Source organism: Lampris incognitus, chromosome 6 (genome assembly GCF_029633865.1).
Source record: "Lampris incognitus isolate fLamInc1 chromosome 6, fLamInc1.hap2, whole genome shotgun sequence".
NCBI classification, from domain to species: Eukaryota; Metazoa; Chordata; class Actinopteri; order Lampriformes; family Lampridae; genus Lampris; species Lampris incognitus.
Genome location: NC_079216.1, coordinates 40,237,523 through 40,258,366, shown reverse-complemented (window position 1 = coordinate 40,258,366; position 20,844 = coordinate 40,237,523). Strand labels below are relative to the sequence as shown.

At 43.8% G+C, this 20,844-nt stretch overlaps 1 protein-coding gene across 1 annotated transcript in view; it reads left to right on the top strand.

The window, feature by feature from the left end:
• cdh13 (cadherin 13, H-cadherin (heart)) overlaps nt 1–20,844 on the top strand; it is a 678,090-nt gene that overhangs the window by 520,254 nt on the left and 136,992 nt on the right. Inside the window, 1 exon segment of the mRNA XM_056282406.1 lies at nt 1,739–1,881. Coding sequence (XP_056138381.1) covers nt 1,739–1,881 — 143 coding nt within the window.

The window sequence follows — 20,844 nt, the reverse complement described above, 5'->3', positions numbered from 1 at the left end:
TCATTCATCATCTTCAAGACTGACTGCTGTTGTTGGTGTGCACACAAACAAACATACACATGCATGCACACGCAGACATACGTTCACTTATACTGCACTGGGACTACATACAGTACTTCATTTTGTTAAATTATAAGATTACAGCGGTATTACCAATGCTGTAGTTTTACTAATACTGTCCTTTTAGTGTTTGTAGTTATATTCTTCAGAGGCTCATCTTTGTATGGCTTATACCACCTGCCCTTCCCTGCCACAGTCAAGCACCCTTTTCCCTTGAAATTGGCATAAAATCATGAAGTCCTACTTAACTTGAAGTAGCCTCATTTCCTGCCAATTTAACACAACTGTATGATCAATTTGAGAATGGCAGTACTGATTGTCCATAGTAATTCAATGGTTCTCTTTTTAAGGAGTGAAAGCCTCGATAATGTGCTCCTATATTGAAGATCTTTCAAGCACTAGGTAGCGTTTTTTGGAAGACACATCATCTGTAAAATCTTGTGTTTTCAGAGGGCATCTGGGTGGCGTAGCCGTCTATTCCGTTGCCTACCAACACGGGGTTGCCGGTTCAAATCCCTGTGTTACCTCTGGCTTGGTCGAGCATCCCTACAGACACAAATGACTGTGTCTGCGGGTGGGAAGCCAGATGTGGGTATGTGTCATGGTCGCTACACTAGTGCCCCCTCTGGTCAGTCGGGGTGCCTGTTCAGGGGAGAGGGGAAACTGGGGGGAATTGCGTGATCCTCCCACGCGCCACGTCCCCCTGGTGAAATTCCTCACTGTCGGGTGAAAAGGAAGTGGCTGGTGACGCCACATGTATCGGAGGAGGCATGTGGAAGTCGGGTCTGCAGCCCTCCCCGGATCGGCAGAGGGGGTGGAGCAGTGACGAGGACGGCACGCAAGAGTGGGGTAATTGGCCAGACACAATTGGGAGAAAAGGGGGGGGGGGGAAAGCCTAAAGAATAAATCTTGCATTTTAATTTTTTTCCCCACTCAGTTAAATGACCCTAAGCAACACTGTTGACCGTGTTGACCATGTGGGCCAAATGGGTCATGATTTTGGACCAACAGCAGCGGCACTATTTTTGAAAATGCGTACATGTTGTGTAGACATTCTGAATCGCACGGCTGATAGGAAAATACACCAGGGCCCCTCGAAAAGGTGGATAGTTTTCCCCCCCCCCCAAATGAAATCAAATTTCTCTTGAGCAGCTGCAGTTATCGTACAGCGTTGGCCTTTTCTTACTCTATATCCCTCTATTTGCACAGAGTACAAGCAGCATCGCCATCATAAAACCCACTGTGATGAGTTTGCAGTGAAAGTACTTCTCAACTCTCAGATATTCTCTGTTGATCTGCCACTGATCAGACATTTCTCTCAGGGGTGTGTTTGTGATATTTTCAGCATAATTCAGAAACCTGGTATCTCTAAAAAGTTAACTTCTGAAGTGTTTTGAAAAGGAGATATTTTGTTAGATATCCATATTTTTTCATTTTTTTTTCCAGTGTCAGATGATGTCAGCGATAATCACAGTTTAATTGGAAAAGAGATTAAAAAAAAAAACATTTGAATTTGAAATGAACCGAAATTGAGTTTCAGAAGGATGGGATGCAGAATGTAGTTAACATTCATACGCTTAAACCAGATTGCTCAACTGTGCGAAAATCATTTATATAGTAAGTTGTGGGTTTTTTGTTTTGTTTTTTTAATGTATTTTCTTTGTCTGTTTTCTCCCAGGTATGCTATTCTGCGAGACCCAGCAGGTTGGCTCAGTGTAAACCCAGTCAGAGGAACTGTCAACACCTCAGCCTCTCTGGACCGCGAGTCACCTTTCGTCCACAACAACAAATATGCAGCTGTCTTCATCGCAACAGACAACGGTGGGTTTAACAAGTATGACAAACAGATGAGTAAACAAGAAAAAACAAGAGACACGTACAGCAGGTTCACGGGTCATTTTATAAATCGGGGTAGTTACAGTCCACCGTAAATATAGAGGGATATTCGGCCCTTGTCTATGATTTGCTGCCAGAAGGCGGATTTGCATTCTCACTGGTCACGTTTTTATCGCAATGATGCCAGATTTAACAAGCTACACATGGAATTGCTGGGATTCTCAGAGATCCATTCAGAGACTCACAAATCCTGAAAAATGCTTTGCCGCTGTCTAGGAAATCTGATCTAGACATAATGTCCAAGCAGCAGACCCTTTCAGACCAAGGGTGATCCCCGTGAATACCGACGATTTCAGTTTGGTGTGAAAGGGGTACATTTTAGAAGTATTCCCAGTATATCAGGATTTTGCATTAGTACTACATCTTCGGGGGGGGGGTGTATCAGTGAAGCTGTAGTGTGGCAATCATGCAAAAGAAGTAAGACATCTACAAAATATGCACCTTTACAAGCGCAGTCATGGCAAGGATCTAGTCAGTGTCACTTGGCCTCAAGTGAAACTGCCATTATCCTGTGACAATGAGATGGCCTTTAGTGACACCATCACTGTCAGCCCATATGGTCACTGGTCAGCAGTGTCATTGCAGACTGTCTCACACACTCACCCACACACACTGTCTTCTCCCCCCACACACACTGTCCCCCACCCCACCCCCACACACACACTGTCCATCCCTATCTATCTTTGCAGCTTTCTGTGCTCAGGGAGATTCTGACAGATCCGTTAGAGGGCTTCTGAGATTCTATTAGTTGGCAATGGAGTAGCACTGTTGTGCAGGGGAATGTGGCAAACCCTAGAAAGATGAGAGTTAGGGAGGGTGTAAGAGGAGGAGTCAAACAAGGCAGAGGAGTCTGAGGGTAAAAAAAGGAGACGAGAGAGGAGGGAAGTAGCTTGGAGATAACGGAAAAACTGGAGAAAGGAATGCCAGAGTGGCAGGTGAAAGCGGGAGGAGAGGTTAGTGGAAGGCTGATGGAGAATGGGTTAGTTTTGGAGCCAGAAGGGGAGGAGAGGAGAAGCTTGATGTCATCTACATTTTAGACTAGGCAACATTGGCACAAGTTTACCTGTTTGCCTGTTGTCCATTTTGCAAATATCTGCTTTTGTGTGCATCTGTTCAGGGGAATAGATATAAGGAGGTGAGGGCCAGTCAAGTGCATCCAAGCCCATGATACTGGCTGGGGCACAAAAGATCCCCTCTAAGATCATTGTCTCCCATTTAAAACCCTTGGAAAATTAACATCATTGACTGCCAATCACCAAGCAAGGTGTCCCATAAAAAAAACATCTCAACCCTGGCTCATCGTGATCTACCACACCGGTGTGTGTGCTTACGCCTGTGTGCTTGAAATGGGAGCAGAATACTGATTCCCCCTCCACTTCTGCCTTCCCTATCCATTGTTAGGTGCTTTTGTCAATGAGCTACATTTGCTCTTTCTCTGTGGCGATCTGTGCAATGATTGCACGACAACCCACCATTGTAGACTACTAACCAGTTATCGATTTGCTCCAACATCTTCATATTTATCTTTACCTGGGGAACTCAAATGAAAATTGCTTCTCCTTCTCTGCTGAAGGGATGAAAAAAGTAAAGAAAAAGATGGAGACAGGAGAGGGAGCTAGAGCAGAAGTGAGTGACATGTAAGAGACATGTTCCTTCATGGAGGGGAGGGGAAGTTGGGCGATAAGTGGGAGAGACAACCAGGTAAAATATTACAGCAGAGGGTGTCTGGGTGGCATGGTGGTCTATTCCGTTGCCTACCAATACGGGGATCGCCAGTTCGAATCCCCGTGTTACCTCCGGCTTGATCGGGCATCCCTACAGACACAATTGGCCGTGTCTGCGAGTGGGAAGCCGAATGTGGGTATGTGTCCTGGTCACTGCAGTAATGCCTACTCTGGTCAGCTGGGGCACCTGTTCGGGAGGGAGGGGGAACTGGGGAGAATAGCGTGATCCCCCCCCCCATGACTATGTCCCCCTGGTGATACTCCTCACTGTCAGGTGAAAAGAAGTGGCTGGCAACTCCACATGCATTGGAGGAAGCATGTGGTCATCTGCAGCCCTCCTTGGATCGGCAGAGGGGGTGGAGCAGCAACTGGGACGGCTCGGAAGAGTGGGGTAATTGGCCAAATTCAACTGGGGAGAAAAAAGGGGGGAGGGGGAATTACAGCAGAAAAAATGGAGGAAAGAAAGGGAATAGTGTGAGCGAGAGCTCTTGGATCCAGGTTGTCTGCTCATTTATGACACAGGACATTAAAAATACATGTCCATTACCAAAGAATCAGATTCTCATTTCTCTCTCAAAATGTAAATATATATGTGTTGCCCATAACTTTAGGCTGTGTGCTGTGATTGTGCCGATAGGTCCATGGGTGGGGTCAAAATGTTGCGCTTTGACAGTGGAGCCAAAAAACATTTCTCAGTACAGGGGTCTTCTTTCTGAATCCCAAAATTGTCTGCGTGCCAGAGCAAAGAATAGTCACCCAACCAACACCATCTTTAAGCCTAGTTGACCTTGAATGTTGGCTGCAGATGGCAAGCAGACTCCCAGACCTTTTGCATGGTTAGCAACAGATTGAGTACATCTCCTGGTTAACAGCATGAGGGCAGGTCAACAAAGGATGCCCCTTGCCCCTCAGGCAGCCAACACAGATGGTGAAAGATCGACTGACTATACCAGAGGGATTGAAGCCAGGATGAGAGGACAGAGGGAGATAATAGCTAGGAAGAATGATAAAAAAGAAGAAAGAAAAAGTACAAAAAGAAAGTACAATAAGAAAGTACACGTGTGAGGTCTGCAGACTGAAACGCTTCAAATAACTGTTTTATTTATCTTAATTCGGCAATGTTTTGATCTATCCGGATCTTCATCGGGAAACAGAGACCAAATGGATAGCTGAGCAGACCAAAAGAGTAGAGAAAATAACACGATAGAGCAACGCAGAGCCGAGGGACTCAAAACATACCAGGAGGAGGTTATATAAGAGAGGATCTAGGAAAGCAATGAGGTAAGAGGAAGGAACAATAATGCTGATTTTGAGGTTAGATGTCATCCCAGTAGGAGGATTTGCAGTAGTTTGAGTGTGTCGGGACGTCACACTCTGTTGCCATAGCAATCAGCTGCAGGAGCGGTAGACAGATCCATTTGTCACTCTGTGATGTGATGTTGCAGACTTGCTTGACTTGCTGTGTGCGTGTGTGTGTGTGTGTCTGTCTGTGTGTGTGCGTGTGTTTGTGGTGTGTGTACCAGGTTTTTCTATCGTAATGGGGACCAAATAAAAAAAATCTGAAACCACCTACCTTGTGAGGAAATTTTATGGGTCACCATGAGGAAAAGGGTCTATTTTAGGGTTCGGACTTGATTTTAGGGTTAAGGTTAGGATTAGGTTAAGGTTAGGGTAAGGGTCGAGGTTAGTGTAGTTATGATGGTTAAGGTTAAGGGCTAGGGAATGAATGTAGTCAATGAGGGGTCCCCACAAGTATAGGGTGACATGGTATGTGTGTGTGTGTGTGTGCAAGTTTGTGTATGCACAGTGAATGGATGGGTGCAAGGATGCATCTTTGTCTTTGTCTGTCTTTCTGCACAGCACCATCGTACCCACACAGTTTCTTCTACCCCTCAAGTCCTGTCTTACTATTTCAGAGCCAATGACTGAAAAACCACAACCCAGCTTTACATAGGCTACAGCACCTGCCAGGCCAGTGGAGCAATGTGATACTGTTTGAGAAGATATTGTTTCAGCCTGAGCAGAGGGCTCCACGAGCTGTTTATATACAGTCTCATCAGTACGGCAGGTCTGGTACACCAACAGATTGTTTTGCTTTCTGATTCCCCACTGGGACACCAGCTGTTCCCCCGTCTTATAACACTCACCATATTTGGATGTGTGTTCAGTGCGTGCGTGCGTGTGTGTGTGTGTGTGTGGGTGCGTGCATGCATGCATGCATGCATGCATGCATATATGTATTTGCCCTGGTTAAATTATTTGTCTCAGTACATGCAGTGTCCTCCTGGCCAGCCCTCATGCAGCCAGTCAGTGCTGTGCGATGTGGTGTGAATGTTTTCTCATGCTCTTCATTTAAATCTTAGACCACCTCCTAGAGGGGACTACTTGTCATTTGGAAACTTGAATACATTATCAAAGGACCAGCCACTTGAAATTACTAATACACACACACACACACGCACGTGCACACGCATGCGCACACACACACACACACACATCAAACTGAATGAAAAGGTATGCGTCAGAGAGCAAAGCGGTGTTTGCTTTGAGAACCTTTGTTTCCATGCAGAAGTAAGCTGTGTGTGTTTCTCTGCTTGGTACGTGATTTGTCTGCCTATCTTTTTTCTAACTTTTTTGTGTTTGTGTGTCTGTATATCACATGCAACCACCACACCACCAAATAGGGAACACCTGGTTGTTACGCAGAGTTTTGTTGATTCCAGGAATATTAAGTAGTATACACACACACAAACACACACACACACACACACACACACACACACACACACACACACACACACACACACACACACACACACACACACACACACACACACACACACTCAAACAGACTGAGCAGTGCAATGTGTCTCGCTAGTCATCAAAGTCAGATCACATCCTCTCTGGTTTAAATCAGAGGCAGGAGACACAAGAGAGAGTGATGTTGAATTCTAATGGCTGACAGAAAGGAGCACTTTAGTGTTTCGAGGTTGTGCATACATGTGTGAGATGATCCCACTCCATCTCTCTGTGACAGGCCTGCAGAATGGACTCATCATCGTCACTACAGAAGGAGGGGGAAAGTTTTGGCAATAGCAGCCATCTGTCAGTAGAATAGATAGATAGCTATTATGCATATATATATATATATATATATATATATACACTCACCGGCTACTTTATTAGGCACACCCGTCCAACTGCTCGTTAACGCAAATTTCTAATCAGCCAATCAAATGGCAGCAACTCAATGCATTTAGGCATGTAGACATGGTCAAGACGATCTGCTGCAGTTCAAACCGAGCATCAGAATGGGGAAGAAAGGTGATTTAAGTGACTTTGAACGTGGCATGGTTGTTGGTGCCAGACGGGCTGGTCTGAGTATTTCAGAAACTGCTGATCTACTGGGATTTTCATGCACAACCATCTCTAGGGTTTACAGAGAATGGTCTGAAAAAGAGAAAATATCCAGTGAGCGGCAGTTCTGTGGGCAAAAATGCCTTGTTGATGCCAGAAGTCAGAGGAGAATGGCCAGACTGGTTCGAGCTGATAGAAAGGCAACAGTAACTCAAATAACCACTCATTACAACCGAGGTATGCAGAAGAGCATCTCTGAACGCACAATACGTCGAACTTTGAGGCAGATGGGCTACAGCATCAGAAGACCACACCGGGTGCCACTCCTGTCAGCTAAGAACAGGAAATTCGCACAGGCTCACCAAAATTGGACAATAGAAGATTGGAAAAACGTTGCCTGGTCTGATGAGTCTCGATTTCTGCTGCGACATTCGGATGGTAGGGTCAGAATTTGGCGTCAACAACATGAAAGCATGGATCCATCCTGCCTTGTATCAACGGTTCAGGCTGGTGGTGGAATGGTGTGGGGGATATTTTCTTGGCACACTTTGTGCCCCTTAGTACCAATTGAGCATCGTGTCAATGCCACAGCCTACCTGAGTATTGTTGCTGACCATGTCCATCCCTTTATGACCACAGTGTTCCCATCTTCTGATGGCTACTTCCAGCAGGATAATGCGCCATGTCATAAAGCTCGAATCATCTCAGACTGGTTTCTTGAACATGACAAAGAGTTCACTGTGCTCAAATGGCCTCCACAGTCACCAGATCTCAATCCAATAGAGCACCTTTGGGATGTGGTGGACCGGGAGATTCGCATCATGGATGTGCAGCCGACAAATCTGCAGCAACTGCGTGATGCTACCATGTCAATATGGACCAAACTCTCTGAGGAATGTTTCCAGTACCTTGTTGAATCTATGCCACGAAGGATTAAGGCAGTTCTGAAGGCAAAAGGGGGTCCAACCCGGTACTAGCAAGGTGTACCTAATAAAGTGGCCAGTGAGTGTATATACATATATATACATATACACCCACAGTGTGTGTGTGCATTTGTTTGGGTTGTGTTGCTTCTATGTCTATTCAACTTTGTGTGTGTGTGTGTGTGTGTGTGTGTGTGTGTGTGTGTGTGTGTGTATGTCTGCCTCTCCATGTCTCTGCATCTATCACCTTTTGTCTGCATGTGATGTCTGCCGCCATGCTTCCTCATTGCCATTCTAAGTGTTGGGAACCAGAGTGTTTCTCATCGCCATAATGGGCTGAGTAATTTCCCTTTTTCTGGCCAGTCCTGATACAGTGTTTTCACCCACTAAGTGTCTGTCACATCTCCAGTACCACAGTGTGGAAGGCTGGCAGGCCAAATGCAGATAGATAGGCTAAGGCAGTGTCTTTAGCTAACTGCAATCGCTGTCTCTAATGGCAAAGTGGAAATAATGATGGAGAGTAGGTGTGTCAGCCCAGTGGTTTTCATGGGGACTCCTCAATTCAACACAGAAAGGTTTTGGAGGAAATAGAATATAACAGAATATGTGAATGTAAATGAAAAATGTAATGTCAATAGAATAGAATAGAATACTCTATTAGTCATTTTGTACATACATAAAAACGAAATGTACTCTATGCATTTCACCCATCCTAGCTGTGTAGCTAGGAGCAGTGGGCAGCTGCCGTGCAGCACCCAGGCACCAACTACAGTTATTTCTTTCTGCTGTCTTGGTCAGGGGCACAGACAGGAGTATTAATCCTAACATGCATGTCTTTTTTGATGGCGGGAGGAAACCGGAGTGCCCGGAGGAAACACACACAGACATAGGGAGAACATGCAAACTCCACACAGAAAGGACCTGGGATGGCTTGGGGTTAGAACCCAGGACCTTCTTGCTGTGAGGCAACAGCACTAACCACTGGGCCACCGTGCCGCCCTGGTTAAATCTGATCTACATATCATTCAGAATGCAGCAGCACGTGTACTGATCAATACCAGAAGGACAGTATACATCTTACCTGTCCTAAAGTCCCTTCGTTGGTTGCCTGTCAGTTTTACAATAGATTAAAGATCCTTTTATTATTTGCCAGGCGGTAGCCTGGAGGGGATATTGCATTTGCTCTTGTGTGTGTGTGTGTGTGTGTGTGTGTGTGTGTGTGTGTGTGTGTGTGTGTGTGTGTCCACAGCTAATCGTTATGACTATGTATATGTAAGAACCCTTGTGGTTGCAGTGATTCATAACCTTTGAAAAATGTTTGCTCTTGCTACCACCACTCCCTCTCTTCATTCACTCTCTAGCTCGCTCGACCAACGGTTGTATTAGATCAGGCAGCGTCAGTGTCAAAACATTATGTATTCGGGTATTAGTCTTGAAAGTAAATGAGAAGTCTATCGTATTTCACAAGTCAGCAAAACACTCACTGCTGATCTCAGCACAGGAGAACTGGAGGAACTGGGTGAACATAAAATAATATCCTGTCTTATTTTCATAATAGAATAAAACCGTTCACACTGGGTAAACCGTTCACACTTGCGCATGCATGACACATCTACGGTTGACTCAGACCAGGCAGCAACATGATCAAAAGTTGTTAAATGGGGGTCCGCGGTGGTGTAGCGGTCTAAGCATTGGCTTTGTGTCGATGCAGTTGCCCACTGGGGACCGGGGTTTGCGCCTCGGTCTCGTCAGATCCGACTATGGCCGAACTCGATGAAGCAGCAATAATTGGCAACGCTGTCTTCCGGAGGTGGGTGGAGTCGGCTTGTGTTCATCACATGACTGCGTCTCTGTGTGTGTGGGAAAAAGCAATGGTTCAGCCTGGAGTCACCTTGTCACGAAAGTGGCGAGGCGTCTCCTTCGAGACTGCCGGCCGGAGAGACGCGGTTGGCGAACGCATGCAGTACGAGGGTGGGTGTTTGAACAAAAATAGGGAGCGATTGGCCACTAAATTGGGAGAAAAAGGGAAAAATCAGAAATAAATGTAAAAAAAAGTTGTTAAAAGAATTTTGATAATCCAAAAAGTGTTAAAAGTTATAAAGGAACAACTTCCTCTAAGTTGTAGTGAAAACAGGAAGTGTTGCATATTCTGAGTCAACCGTAGATGTATAGCAAACTTTTTTTTTTTGGAAAGTGCAAGTTTATGTTAGACTTCGTCGTATTGGTGCAAGGGTCCGCCACTGCGCATCCACAGACTGACAGGCAAAACATTTTCACTTGGTAGAATTTTTTTTTAGTTTGAGCACTGCATATTAAAAAACTTTTTATATATACATATATATACATATATAGTATATATATTTCCTGATCAATCGACTTGGGCACTGTACAAAAGTCTTATGATGGCAGGAAAAACACTGGTTTTTCTGTCCGCGTGTGCATGTATATGTGTATCTGTCTGCTGCTAATCTCGCATGCTACTGGGCCTGTTAGCCTAATAATTTTTGTGCACAGTTATGACTGTATGGTAGAGGACCTCTCGTGGCTGCGGTGATACAAAGCCTTTGAAAAACCTGTTTTATACCACAATTTGCTAACTCCTCAGCTGGGTTAAATCCACTTAAATCCATGCACGGGAGAATGGGAGATACGCAGGCAGCATGAGTGGATTACCGAAAGGGCCTAACAGGCCCGGTCCCAAGGGCCCCTAAACCAGAGCCTCTGCATGAAGTCACTGTTATTATCTTTGGATTTCTTGTTGCATAGTCAAGGGGCTTAGTCATTTATACAAATAACTGAGCCCCAAAAGTCCTACTGAAAAACTGAAGGAAACTGCAGGTGAATGTATGTCTTAGTTAATATACTGTTGGCGTTAATCATATGTATGCACGCTGTAAATCCTGTTGACATACAGGTTAATTTAGTTATTGTGGTGATGGCTGCAAGTCAGTGTACCAGCCCTGATGGAGGGGAGGGGGATTTAACGTGTCTGAGCCCAGGGGCCGATTTTCTCATAATCTGCCAATGGCAGGCAGTGTCTCCGTATTCTCCCTTTCCCCGGTAGGCAGAAAAGGGGGTTGTTTGTCGCCAAGTCTGAGTTACGGAGAAGGGGAGATACGCCAGGTGGGGATCTGCACTCTTCTAGTTGGTGTTAAAATCGCCTGAATACTTGTCAGACATGCCTTTAATGTATGCTCCCTCTGGATCACTCAGGTCCTCTGACGTTGCCCTTTTAGTTGCTCCCTGGGTGAGGACAAAGAACTACGGGGAGGAGGCATTTACAGTCTATGGTCCTCGCCTCTTAAACAGCTGGTCAGAGGAGTTTACATTTTTGTATGTAAACACATACAAAAATTTTCTCAAGACATACATTTTTAGCTTAGCATTCTCTTAATCCATTTTATTTTAATATACCCTCTTCTACTGTGCTACACTGGTCTCTCTGTTCTACCATGTCTCTTATTTTCTAATCTATGTTATCATTTTCTTATATTACTGTTTATTTTCCCTGTATTGCTGTATTTTCATGGTATTGCTAAGCACCTTGTATTGCAATTTTGCATGAAAGGTGCTATATAAATAAAGTTGGATTGGTTGATTGATTGATTGATTGATTGATTGATTGATTGATTGATTGACTGACTGATTGACTGACTGATTGATTGATCGATCCTGGGTGTTAATATTTTCGCAAGTTTTCAAACAGACTCATTTAGTCCACCTGAAGGTCTCAAATTAAATTTTGATAATCGACGTCTGACTAATTTGGGGCTTGGGACAGGGTTGTTAACAGATAGAGGTATAGTGAGTGCAGTGAATCAGACATGCCTGGCAGGTATGACTTCAACAATATTCCATTCCATCCATTATCCAAGCCGCTTATCCCAATTGGGATCGCCGGATGCTGGAGCCTATCCCAGCAGTTATTGGGTGGCAGGCGGGGAGACAACCTGGACAAGCCGCCAATCCATCACAGGGCCCTATATGTATGTATGTCTATGAAAGGCAGCGTTGGAGGTGTGAAGCCACCCAACAACTCTGAGGTAAATGTTTGTTGCCTCCAGTGGCAGGCCTCTTGTTACCTCTTCAGATTTTTCTCGGCCTCCTTCAGTAAAGTGTCGAAGTCTAGTGTACGAAACTTGTTCTTTGCAGACAACAGCTCATACTCTCTATTAGAATCTGAGAGGGGACACCATAATAACACCAAAATAGTAGTACGTGAGAGAGAAGATTTTGGGATAGGGGTTATTTCGGTCACAAGAATAACGGTTGAATTTAGACTAATTTGGGAACAATATTTGGCATTTTTGGCATTTTATCATACACCAGGGTCCAGAGACCCACAGATAAAGAAAGACCAGGCTGGATCTTGTAGTCATTTACTTGGACTGAGCAACCTGAGCCTCATAGCTTAGGAGAAGCAGAAAGAAAAGGGAATGGGTTGTGAGCGACATAGAGAGACATTATAGACAGTGGCAGTGCTATGTGGTTTCAGGCTGTTTATTCTCCGCCTCTATCCCCTGAGTGCAGTCTCGCGCGCTCTCGCTCTCTCTCTCTCTCTCTCTCTCTCTCTCTCTCTCTCTCTCTCTCTCTCTCTCTCTCTCTCTCTCTCTCTCTCTCTCTCTCTCTCTCTGTCAGTGTCTTGGTGGAGACAGCTACAGTGTGAAGTACCAGGTTTTACACAAATGTGTTCCTGCACAGCCGATCAATTATGACCCCCGAGATGTGTTTGGGCAAGAATGATGGTGGCGGGGTGAGGGGGGGTGGTCTGTTAGATGTCCCGACCCAGGATAATAGTGGTGTAATGGGATATGCTTCAGAAAGCACAGGGGACCACCGCCTGACATTGTTTTGCCTTGGTTCACACTGGTGCTCCCTTATTAACCCCAAACACACACTGCCCTGATTAAGGACCCCACTAAGCACTATAACATGCCACCAGCCCAACCTCTCGCTTTCTTACTTACTTACTTTCTCTCTCTCTCTCTCTCTCTCTCTCTCTCTCTCTCTCTCTCTCTCTCTCTCTCTCTCTCTCTCTCTCTCTCTCTCTCTCTCTCTCTCTCTCTCTCTCTCTCTCTCTCTCTCTCTCTCTCTCTCTCTGTCTTTTAATGTTTACTTATCAAAGAACCACTTGGGTAATTTAAACATCTTGTAAATACGTTTTTGTCCTGTCTCTGAAAGGAATACCTTTGTACAGGATTGCCAAGGGAAGGTAGTTTGTCTTGATGCTGTCACTTTTCAGACACTACTATCTCGTGTACAGTGTTCTTGGAATACATATTTCATCTAAAGGTCAGAGGTTATCGCTGTGACTGGGACATTAAAGAAAGAACGCATCTGCCCACTATGTTAAAGGTGAAAGAGGCTCCATTTGATTGTCATATCTGTCATATCAGGTTGAATACAGGTTACACAAAGTTACTCATGATGATGACTATTCATTGAGTGATTATATACTCTGACAATCTCTGGTATAAAGTTGAACATGCAGAGGCATCATCACATCTGTAATATTGTTTTCTTGAGTGGCTTCTCTTGAATGAAAATCTTTACACTTGTGTTACATTGATAGTCTTACTAGTTGCTTGGTTTAGAAAAAGTATAGTGGATGTCAAGGTTGAGGGAGGTGGAGGAAAACTGCAGTTTTGCTAGTGATATAAATGTATTTGAATGCAGTCAAACATTAATGGACTTGATAGCTGTTTGAGCCATTATGCCATAAAAAGGGTCAAGGTCAAGATTAATTTTATGTTAATTTTCTGATGCTAATTATGGCAATTTGGCTTTGTAGGTAATCGGTTTATTATATAATTTTGGGATAGTTCATGTAAAAGTTTTTTTATGAATAAAAAATTTCGTCACCTTCTTAAAATAATGGCCTTTCACAGAATAAACTGACAAATGTTGTTTCAGTTTCAGTTTATTCTGTTTTTTGAAAAACTTGAAAATATGACTTAGGCCATTATTTCAAGAAGGTGACAATTTGGAACATAATACAATCTCACTCTCCCATTGTTGCTCGAGTCAAGTTGAAGCTTGAGTTGGAAAAATGGATGCAAAAGCTCATATGATAAATTCAAATTTGCCTACCCAACATTTCATTGCACCAAGCTGCTGTGAATCGCTCAACTGTAAATACTGTAACAGTTATAAAATATTTTTTTTAAGTTTATTTTATTCTTTCTTTTTTTTCTTTCGGAGACGAGTGTCAACGTTTAGATTTCAGTTTGGCTTTGCACAGAAAACGAGGGTGAAAATCTCCAATCTTCTCATAGACCAGCCAAAACAATAAAATATCTCAGAGCGTGCAATTTTGGTGTTTAATTAACACCAAAAATCTTACTGTGGAAGCCTTTCCTAAGCTATATCAATACTCGCTCTTCCAATCACTTGATGTAATAGTCTGAAACTTGATAACCCAAGCTCTATTCTGAAAGTAATTTGTCAGACTAGCAGTTCTGCACCTGTACCCAGCACCACTTCCCTCCCTGAAGTCATCTTTCTTAATGACTCTCACCTATTGTAATTGGCTCTGGCTAGTTTCATTTATGACTGATCAGCCAATCATATTAACGAGATTTTATGTGATAGCGTTTGCTGAAGCCCAGGAAGATATTGGTGAGGGATGGGACAGGAGAGGGTTATCTAAAGGGATTTCTAACAAGGTAGGAGATTTATATTGGAACGGTGGCTGGATGAAAATGGAGAAATGAAAAAAATTAGACCAGTTTGGCCTATCCATCAGTGTTATGCTAAGTCTGCATATGGCGAGAAACCCCTAATCTTTTCTTGAAATGGAATGGCCAGAGAACTAGCAAACATCCTTCTCACGCTTTCACAGGCACAGTTACATCAGCATCTGGTCAGCCCTACAGCGGTGGTATTCAATAATGTGCCACGGAGGGCCATAAGTATGCTATTTCCTGTTCAGTCCAACAATAAACCAGCGGATTTCATCAACTGATCCTTCCCTGTCAGTTTGAAGGTGTACTGATTAGTGAAATCCGCTGATTTAGTGATGACTTGGAGCAAAGCACTTCTAAAGAGGAACAAGGCAATTCTCTGTCAGCTGCTACTGACAGAATGACCCCTGTCCATTTACACCAGTAACTCTTTTATTATTATCCACATACGTAATTGTGAAGTGATATTATACATTCTTGAAAATTGCTGCACTATTCAACGGTGGCCATCCCCCTTAATTTGTGTAAAAAAAACTGTCATTTCGGTGTTAATTTATATTCATGGGTTTTAGGGAATTGTCTTATAGCATCATCTAATGTATTACCTGACTGCCTGAAAAACACTTCACGGTAGCATTTGGCTTTGTGAACTTGGTAGCTAAAATGCAACAAACATGAAGAAGAAAAAACATCCCTTAATTTAACTGGACAAGGGAGGCGCCTGGGTAGTGTAGCTGTCGCCAGTTCAAATCCCCATGTTACCTCCGGCTTGGGCGGGCGTCCCTGCAGACACAATTGGCCGTGTCTGCGGGTGGGAAGCCGAATGTGGGTGTGTGTCCTGGTCGCTGCTCTAGTACCTGTTCAGGGGGAGGGGGAACTGGGGGGGATAGCGTGATCCTCCCACGCACTATATCCCTGTGGTGAAACTCCTCACTGTCAGGTGAAAAGAAGCGGCTGGTGACTCCACATGTATCGGAGGAGGCATGTGGTAGTTGCAGCCCTCCCCGGATTGGCAGAGGGGGTGGGGCAGTGAACAGGACAGCTTGGAGAGTGGGGTAATTGGCCAAGTGCAATTGGGGAGAGAAAGGGGGGGGGGATCAAAAGAAAAAAAAATTAACTGGACAATAAAGCAATTGTAAATATTAAAGCAGTACATTACTGTAAAAGACCCTTGTCAGGTGTCTGGGTGGTGTAGCGGTCTATGCCGTTCCCTTCCAACATGTAGCTTGCCGGTTCGAATCCGTGTGTTACCTCTGACTTGGTTGGGCGTCCTTACAGACACAATTGGCCATGTCTGCGAGTGGAAAGCCAGATGTGGGTATGTGTCCTGGTTGCTGCACTAGCGCCTCCTCTGGTCGGTCAGAGCACCGGTTCAGGGGGGAGGAGAATTGGGGGGAATAGTGTGATCCTCCTACATACTACGTCCCCCTGGCGAAACTCCTCACTGTCAAGTGAAAAGAAGCAGCTGGCAACTCCACATGTATCGGAGGAGGCATGTGGTAGTCTGCAGCCATCCGCTGATCGGTAGAGGGGAGTGGAGCAGTGACCGGGACAGCTTGGAAGAGTGGGGTAATTGGCCGGATACAACTGGGGAGCAAAAGGGGAAAAATTAAAAAAAAAAAAGATCATAGTCTCAGATCTGTTGTAATGGATTGTTGCGCTGAGACTGGCTGTATGTTTTAAGTATTAATTTTGCATCACAAAAAAAATCTTCAGTTAGCTGTGATGCTAGCGCTACCACACTTGAAATCGTGTTCACATGAGGCAGGTATAGGTCAGGCTGACAAAAAAAAAACTGTCATTAGATCAATATGGGTTTTAATGATTACTGAAATTAAAACTTATTTCTTGGTTTCAATGTTGGAAAAGCCTTTGATGTTCTTCAATATTTAATATCATATGTTATTTGAAACATCAAAAACCTGGAGCAGGTAAAGTGTGCTCCAATTAAAATGCCTGTACTCATTATTATACACTCACATTCCCAAAATATAAATGCACCACACACACACACACACACACACACACACACACACACACACACACACACACACACACACACACACTCATCCTAATATGTATTCATAACACAGCGAGCAAAACAAATCAGGCCCACTCTCATTGCTAGACCAGACACATTAGAAAATAGAACAAAATTTAACAAAAGCAAGAATATGCACTGCACAGATTAGTGCAGTAGTACACAGCACTAGTCTATAAAGTTAAAACGCAGCAAAACCGATTGGTTTCATTCTCCAGACACCACATTTTCAAAGCCAACAGTGTCACTGACTGTAGTATAGTTAAAATGTTCTGTCCTAGAGCAAATGCACGCCATCTCTACTATTTACAGTGGATCAATACCACCACCAACCGCATCTTTATACCTTTTTCTTCTTAGCAAAAAAAAAAGACGAGCAAGACCTTATTCCAGAGATAGTTTACATTATGGTGGAGACGGTGTAACGGGTAGGAATGGGACCATTTGAAACGCTGATAATGGGGGCGCTGACACTGTAAGACCATGCAAAACTCGTGCTGTCCCCAAAATTCACCAATCAAGCAGATGTTATAAAGAAACTCTGCCGATCACACGTTCAGATTGTCACAGCCACAATACTGTTATTGTCAACAGATCACATGCACCCCTGAAACGGTTGACAGTGCATGCGTAAAAAGCATCGGTAAAGTGGAAAAAAAGACCTTTTCCCTGTGAAAACTGCCTTCTTCTGAATAAAACTTTCAAACTTTCTGCATTGTTTGCAATTTGCTAGTGTTCCTAAATATGAAATGCAGGCGATGTGTCCCAGAACGTGAGATATAGGCGACACCCCATTGAAAAGATATGAGTCTAGTATTGTTAGTCAAAAACTTACTTAACCAGCACAGTTTCCAATATGGCAAGACGGGGGAATGTACTTTGCCTGGCAGAATAGAAAAATGGAAAAATACATGAGGACCGGATTGAGAACCACTACCATAGAGGGAAGTGTTGGTCTACAAAAATGAACCATGCATAGGAATAGCCAAAGAAATCTGAAAACAGGAACAGGGAACAAACAGAAAAGCAAAACAGAGCATGAAAATCCTCAGTATGCATCCACTTTTAGTTTCGAATTGTGCTGTGTTGTTATATCTTACATTGTGTGCTGTGTCTGTGTGTGTATATAGTGTCAGCACCATTGCCCCCCCCCCACTGTGCTAGTTTGGTGTTGATGTCACGCTACCTGACATCCTTCCCTGCTCCACCGATCAGCACTGGTATAACACGTAGCCCTGCAGACACGGTTGACACGCTTTTGAGATTTTGGAAGTATGCGTGTCTGCCACACTGAGTCTTTGCGAGCCAGCGTCACCCAGAAACTCCTTCCCTGCAGGCCTGTGTGTATCAGCACAACTGCATGGCCTTTAGGAGGAGGAGCTTTACGAAACACTTTCTGTGTAGAACCTGCCATCCACCCACACCCCCTACTATTAGTGCTCACTCAGGCTCAGAGGGACAAAGAATTTAAGTTTATCTTGCTCCTCTTGCAAGCCTCCTGTCTCAGCCGACACTTCCAATGAGAGAAAACTGTGAGGGCTAAGACATGGTTGTTGCCGCTCTACTGACAGTGTGTCAAGGAGCAACGTGATTATGGGACAGTGTGCAGAATTGCAGATGATGGGCTTGGTTCAAATAACAAAGGAGGAGCTATGTGAAAAAACAATGTCTGGGCTGCGTTCGCTGTCTGGTTGCAACCTCCACCATGATTTGTCTCTTGTTACTTAACACCTGGCGCTTTATAGCGCCACATACCAAAGGTTTCTATATTGTCCCTTTTTCATTGAGTGTGTCCTCCTTATCATGTTCTAGCCACATATCATAGCGTTAGATAAACAACTGTAGAGTGGGGGGAGTCATTTCTGCCTTGTACTATTCTGAAGAATGTTGTTTTGATTTGATGATGATGAGTTGATCGGCATTCTTCTCCCAAATGCTAGCAATGTCACTGGAAGGAGCGAGTGGTGAGAAGATTAAAAAAAAAAACATCCAATGAAAATCTGACTAAGACAACTCTGTATCTCAGATCTAGACAAGAGACAACAAAGACAGTAACCAGCGATGTCAACAAGACACAGAAGCTAGAATTGTGCTATATTATTACTGGGTAAAAAGAGAACCGTTGTGTACTTAAGTTTACTGTGCTTTACATCTAAAATCACTATTATTTCATGATGCACTGACTGCGTAATCAGTGTTTTGAATTGTGAATGAAGATGTACAGAATTATTTGAATAATGAACTTCCCTTGAGTTAGATATCGGATACTTGGTGAGAGGCATAGGAAGTAGCTTGCATCATACTTCCTTCTCAATGTATAGACCGTTATATAATGTGAACATGTTTTGCTGGGCAAAAATGTTGATCGACAAGTTTAAATTTGATTTATTATTATGATTTTTTTTTTAAATGCCCAAAGAGTATTTTTTTTCAGGTAGTAAACTGGTGTAATGCTGCTGGAGCATGTCAGGTTGTGTACAATATCTTACTCAGGGATATTTTGACTGACTAAAAATGTTTCTTTATCGGTCTCTATTCTTTCTTTTTTTTTTCCTCCCAAATTTATCCAGCCAATCACCCCACTCTTCCAAGCCGTCCCGGTCGCTGCTCAACCCCCCCCATCTGCCGATTCGGGGAGGGCTGCAGACTACCGCATGCCTCCTCCGATACATGTGGAGTCCCCAGCCACTTCTTTTCACCTGACAGTGAAGAGTTTCGCCAGGGGGACGTAAGATGGGGTAGGATCACACTATTCCCGCCAGTTCCCCCTCCCCCATGAACAAGCGCCCTGACCGACCAGAGGAGGCGCTAGTGCAGCGACCAGGACACATACCCACATCCAGTTTCCCACCCGCAGACACAGCCAATTGTGTCTGTAGGGACACCCGACCAAGCCAGAGATAACACGGGGATTTGAACTGGTGATCCCCGTGTTACCTGGTGGTAGGCAACGGAATAGACCGCTATGCTGTCCGGACGCCCCTCAGTCTCTATTCTTAAATGAGTCCTCTTCAACTGAAAATAAATCTCAGGGAAGCTGGCAGTAAATTGCGATAAGGATTTAATACAGTGACCAAAGTAACTGGGTCTTTTAAGCAGCAACATGAGAGGAAGATGGGGTGAAGAAGACCAGAAATAAAAGACAACAATGAAGAATTCCTTCCCTCTTCCAGCATAATAAACAGACAGTCCGTATGAGGCCATAGTCTGGTAACACAGCTAATCTCTCATTCTCAAGTATGAACTGTGAACTCTACCGCATCCATAGTTTTGCTACAGCAGATTAAACATCACTGCTAGATAGATAAATACATAAATCAATGAACTAATTAACGAATTAAAATATAAAAAAGAAAAAAATAAACATTTACATTGCTGCTTTTTGAGTTTCACATGATGCCCGTGCAAGTTCCTGACCAAAAGGACATTTAAACCCAGTCAAGACTGATTTGAAAGTTTTTAAAAAGTATGTGGTCAGTGTGTCAAATGTATGTTTTTTGTTTGTTTGTTTTTTTTTTGTCAAAAAGTCAAATATTTTTAATGCAGCAGGATTATTATCCCTCAGTTGCATAACATGGGGAGGTTTTTTTCCCCTGTTTTTGAGAGACACAAGAAACTGGCGGGTATAGTATGTAGGAGTGAATACTTGAGTTTGAAACACAGTAGGATGGTGAATGCAATTTATGTGGTACCATAAATGCTCCCTGGTGTCTTCCTCATATATGCTGTATAGTTATAGTTATTGCAAACACTCCCAAAATCTGTCCTTTTATAGCACCATTGTCTACCGCCCCCACCCAACCACACACACAGAAACACGCACACACACACACGCCTGGCTCATTTCAGCTTTTGCCTCCGTTTATCTTTTGTCTGGTTCCTCTATTACCTTGTAGTAATCCACCTGTGAATTACTGTGCCTCGCTGTTTTTCTGTGGCTTGATTTATTGTGACATTTTCAAATGAGCTATTCTTCATACCTCTGCCCCGCTTCTGGCTTTGCTTCCTGTGGTTCTGTGATTGTTTTTTATTTCTCTTCGTTCATCAACAACATTCATGTGGCTTAGAGAAAAAAAAAAAAACACACACACAGCAATAATAAAGCTGAATATTTTTAGCCAAGGGTATCATCCATTATTGTTGTTTGCACAGACGCTGTC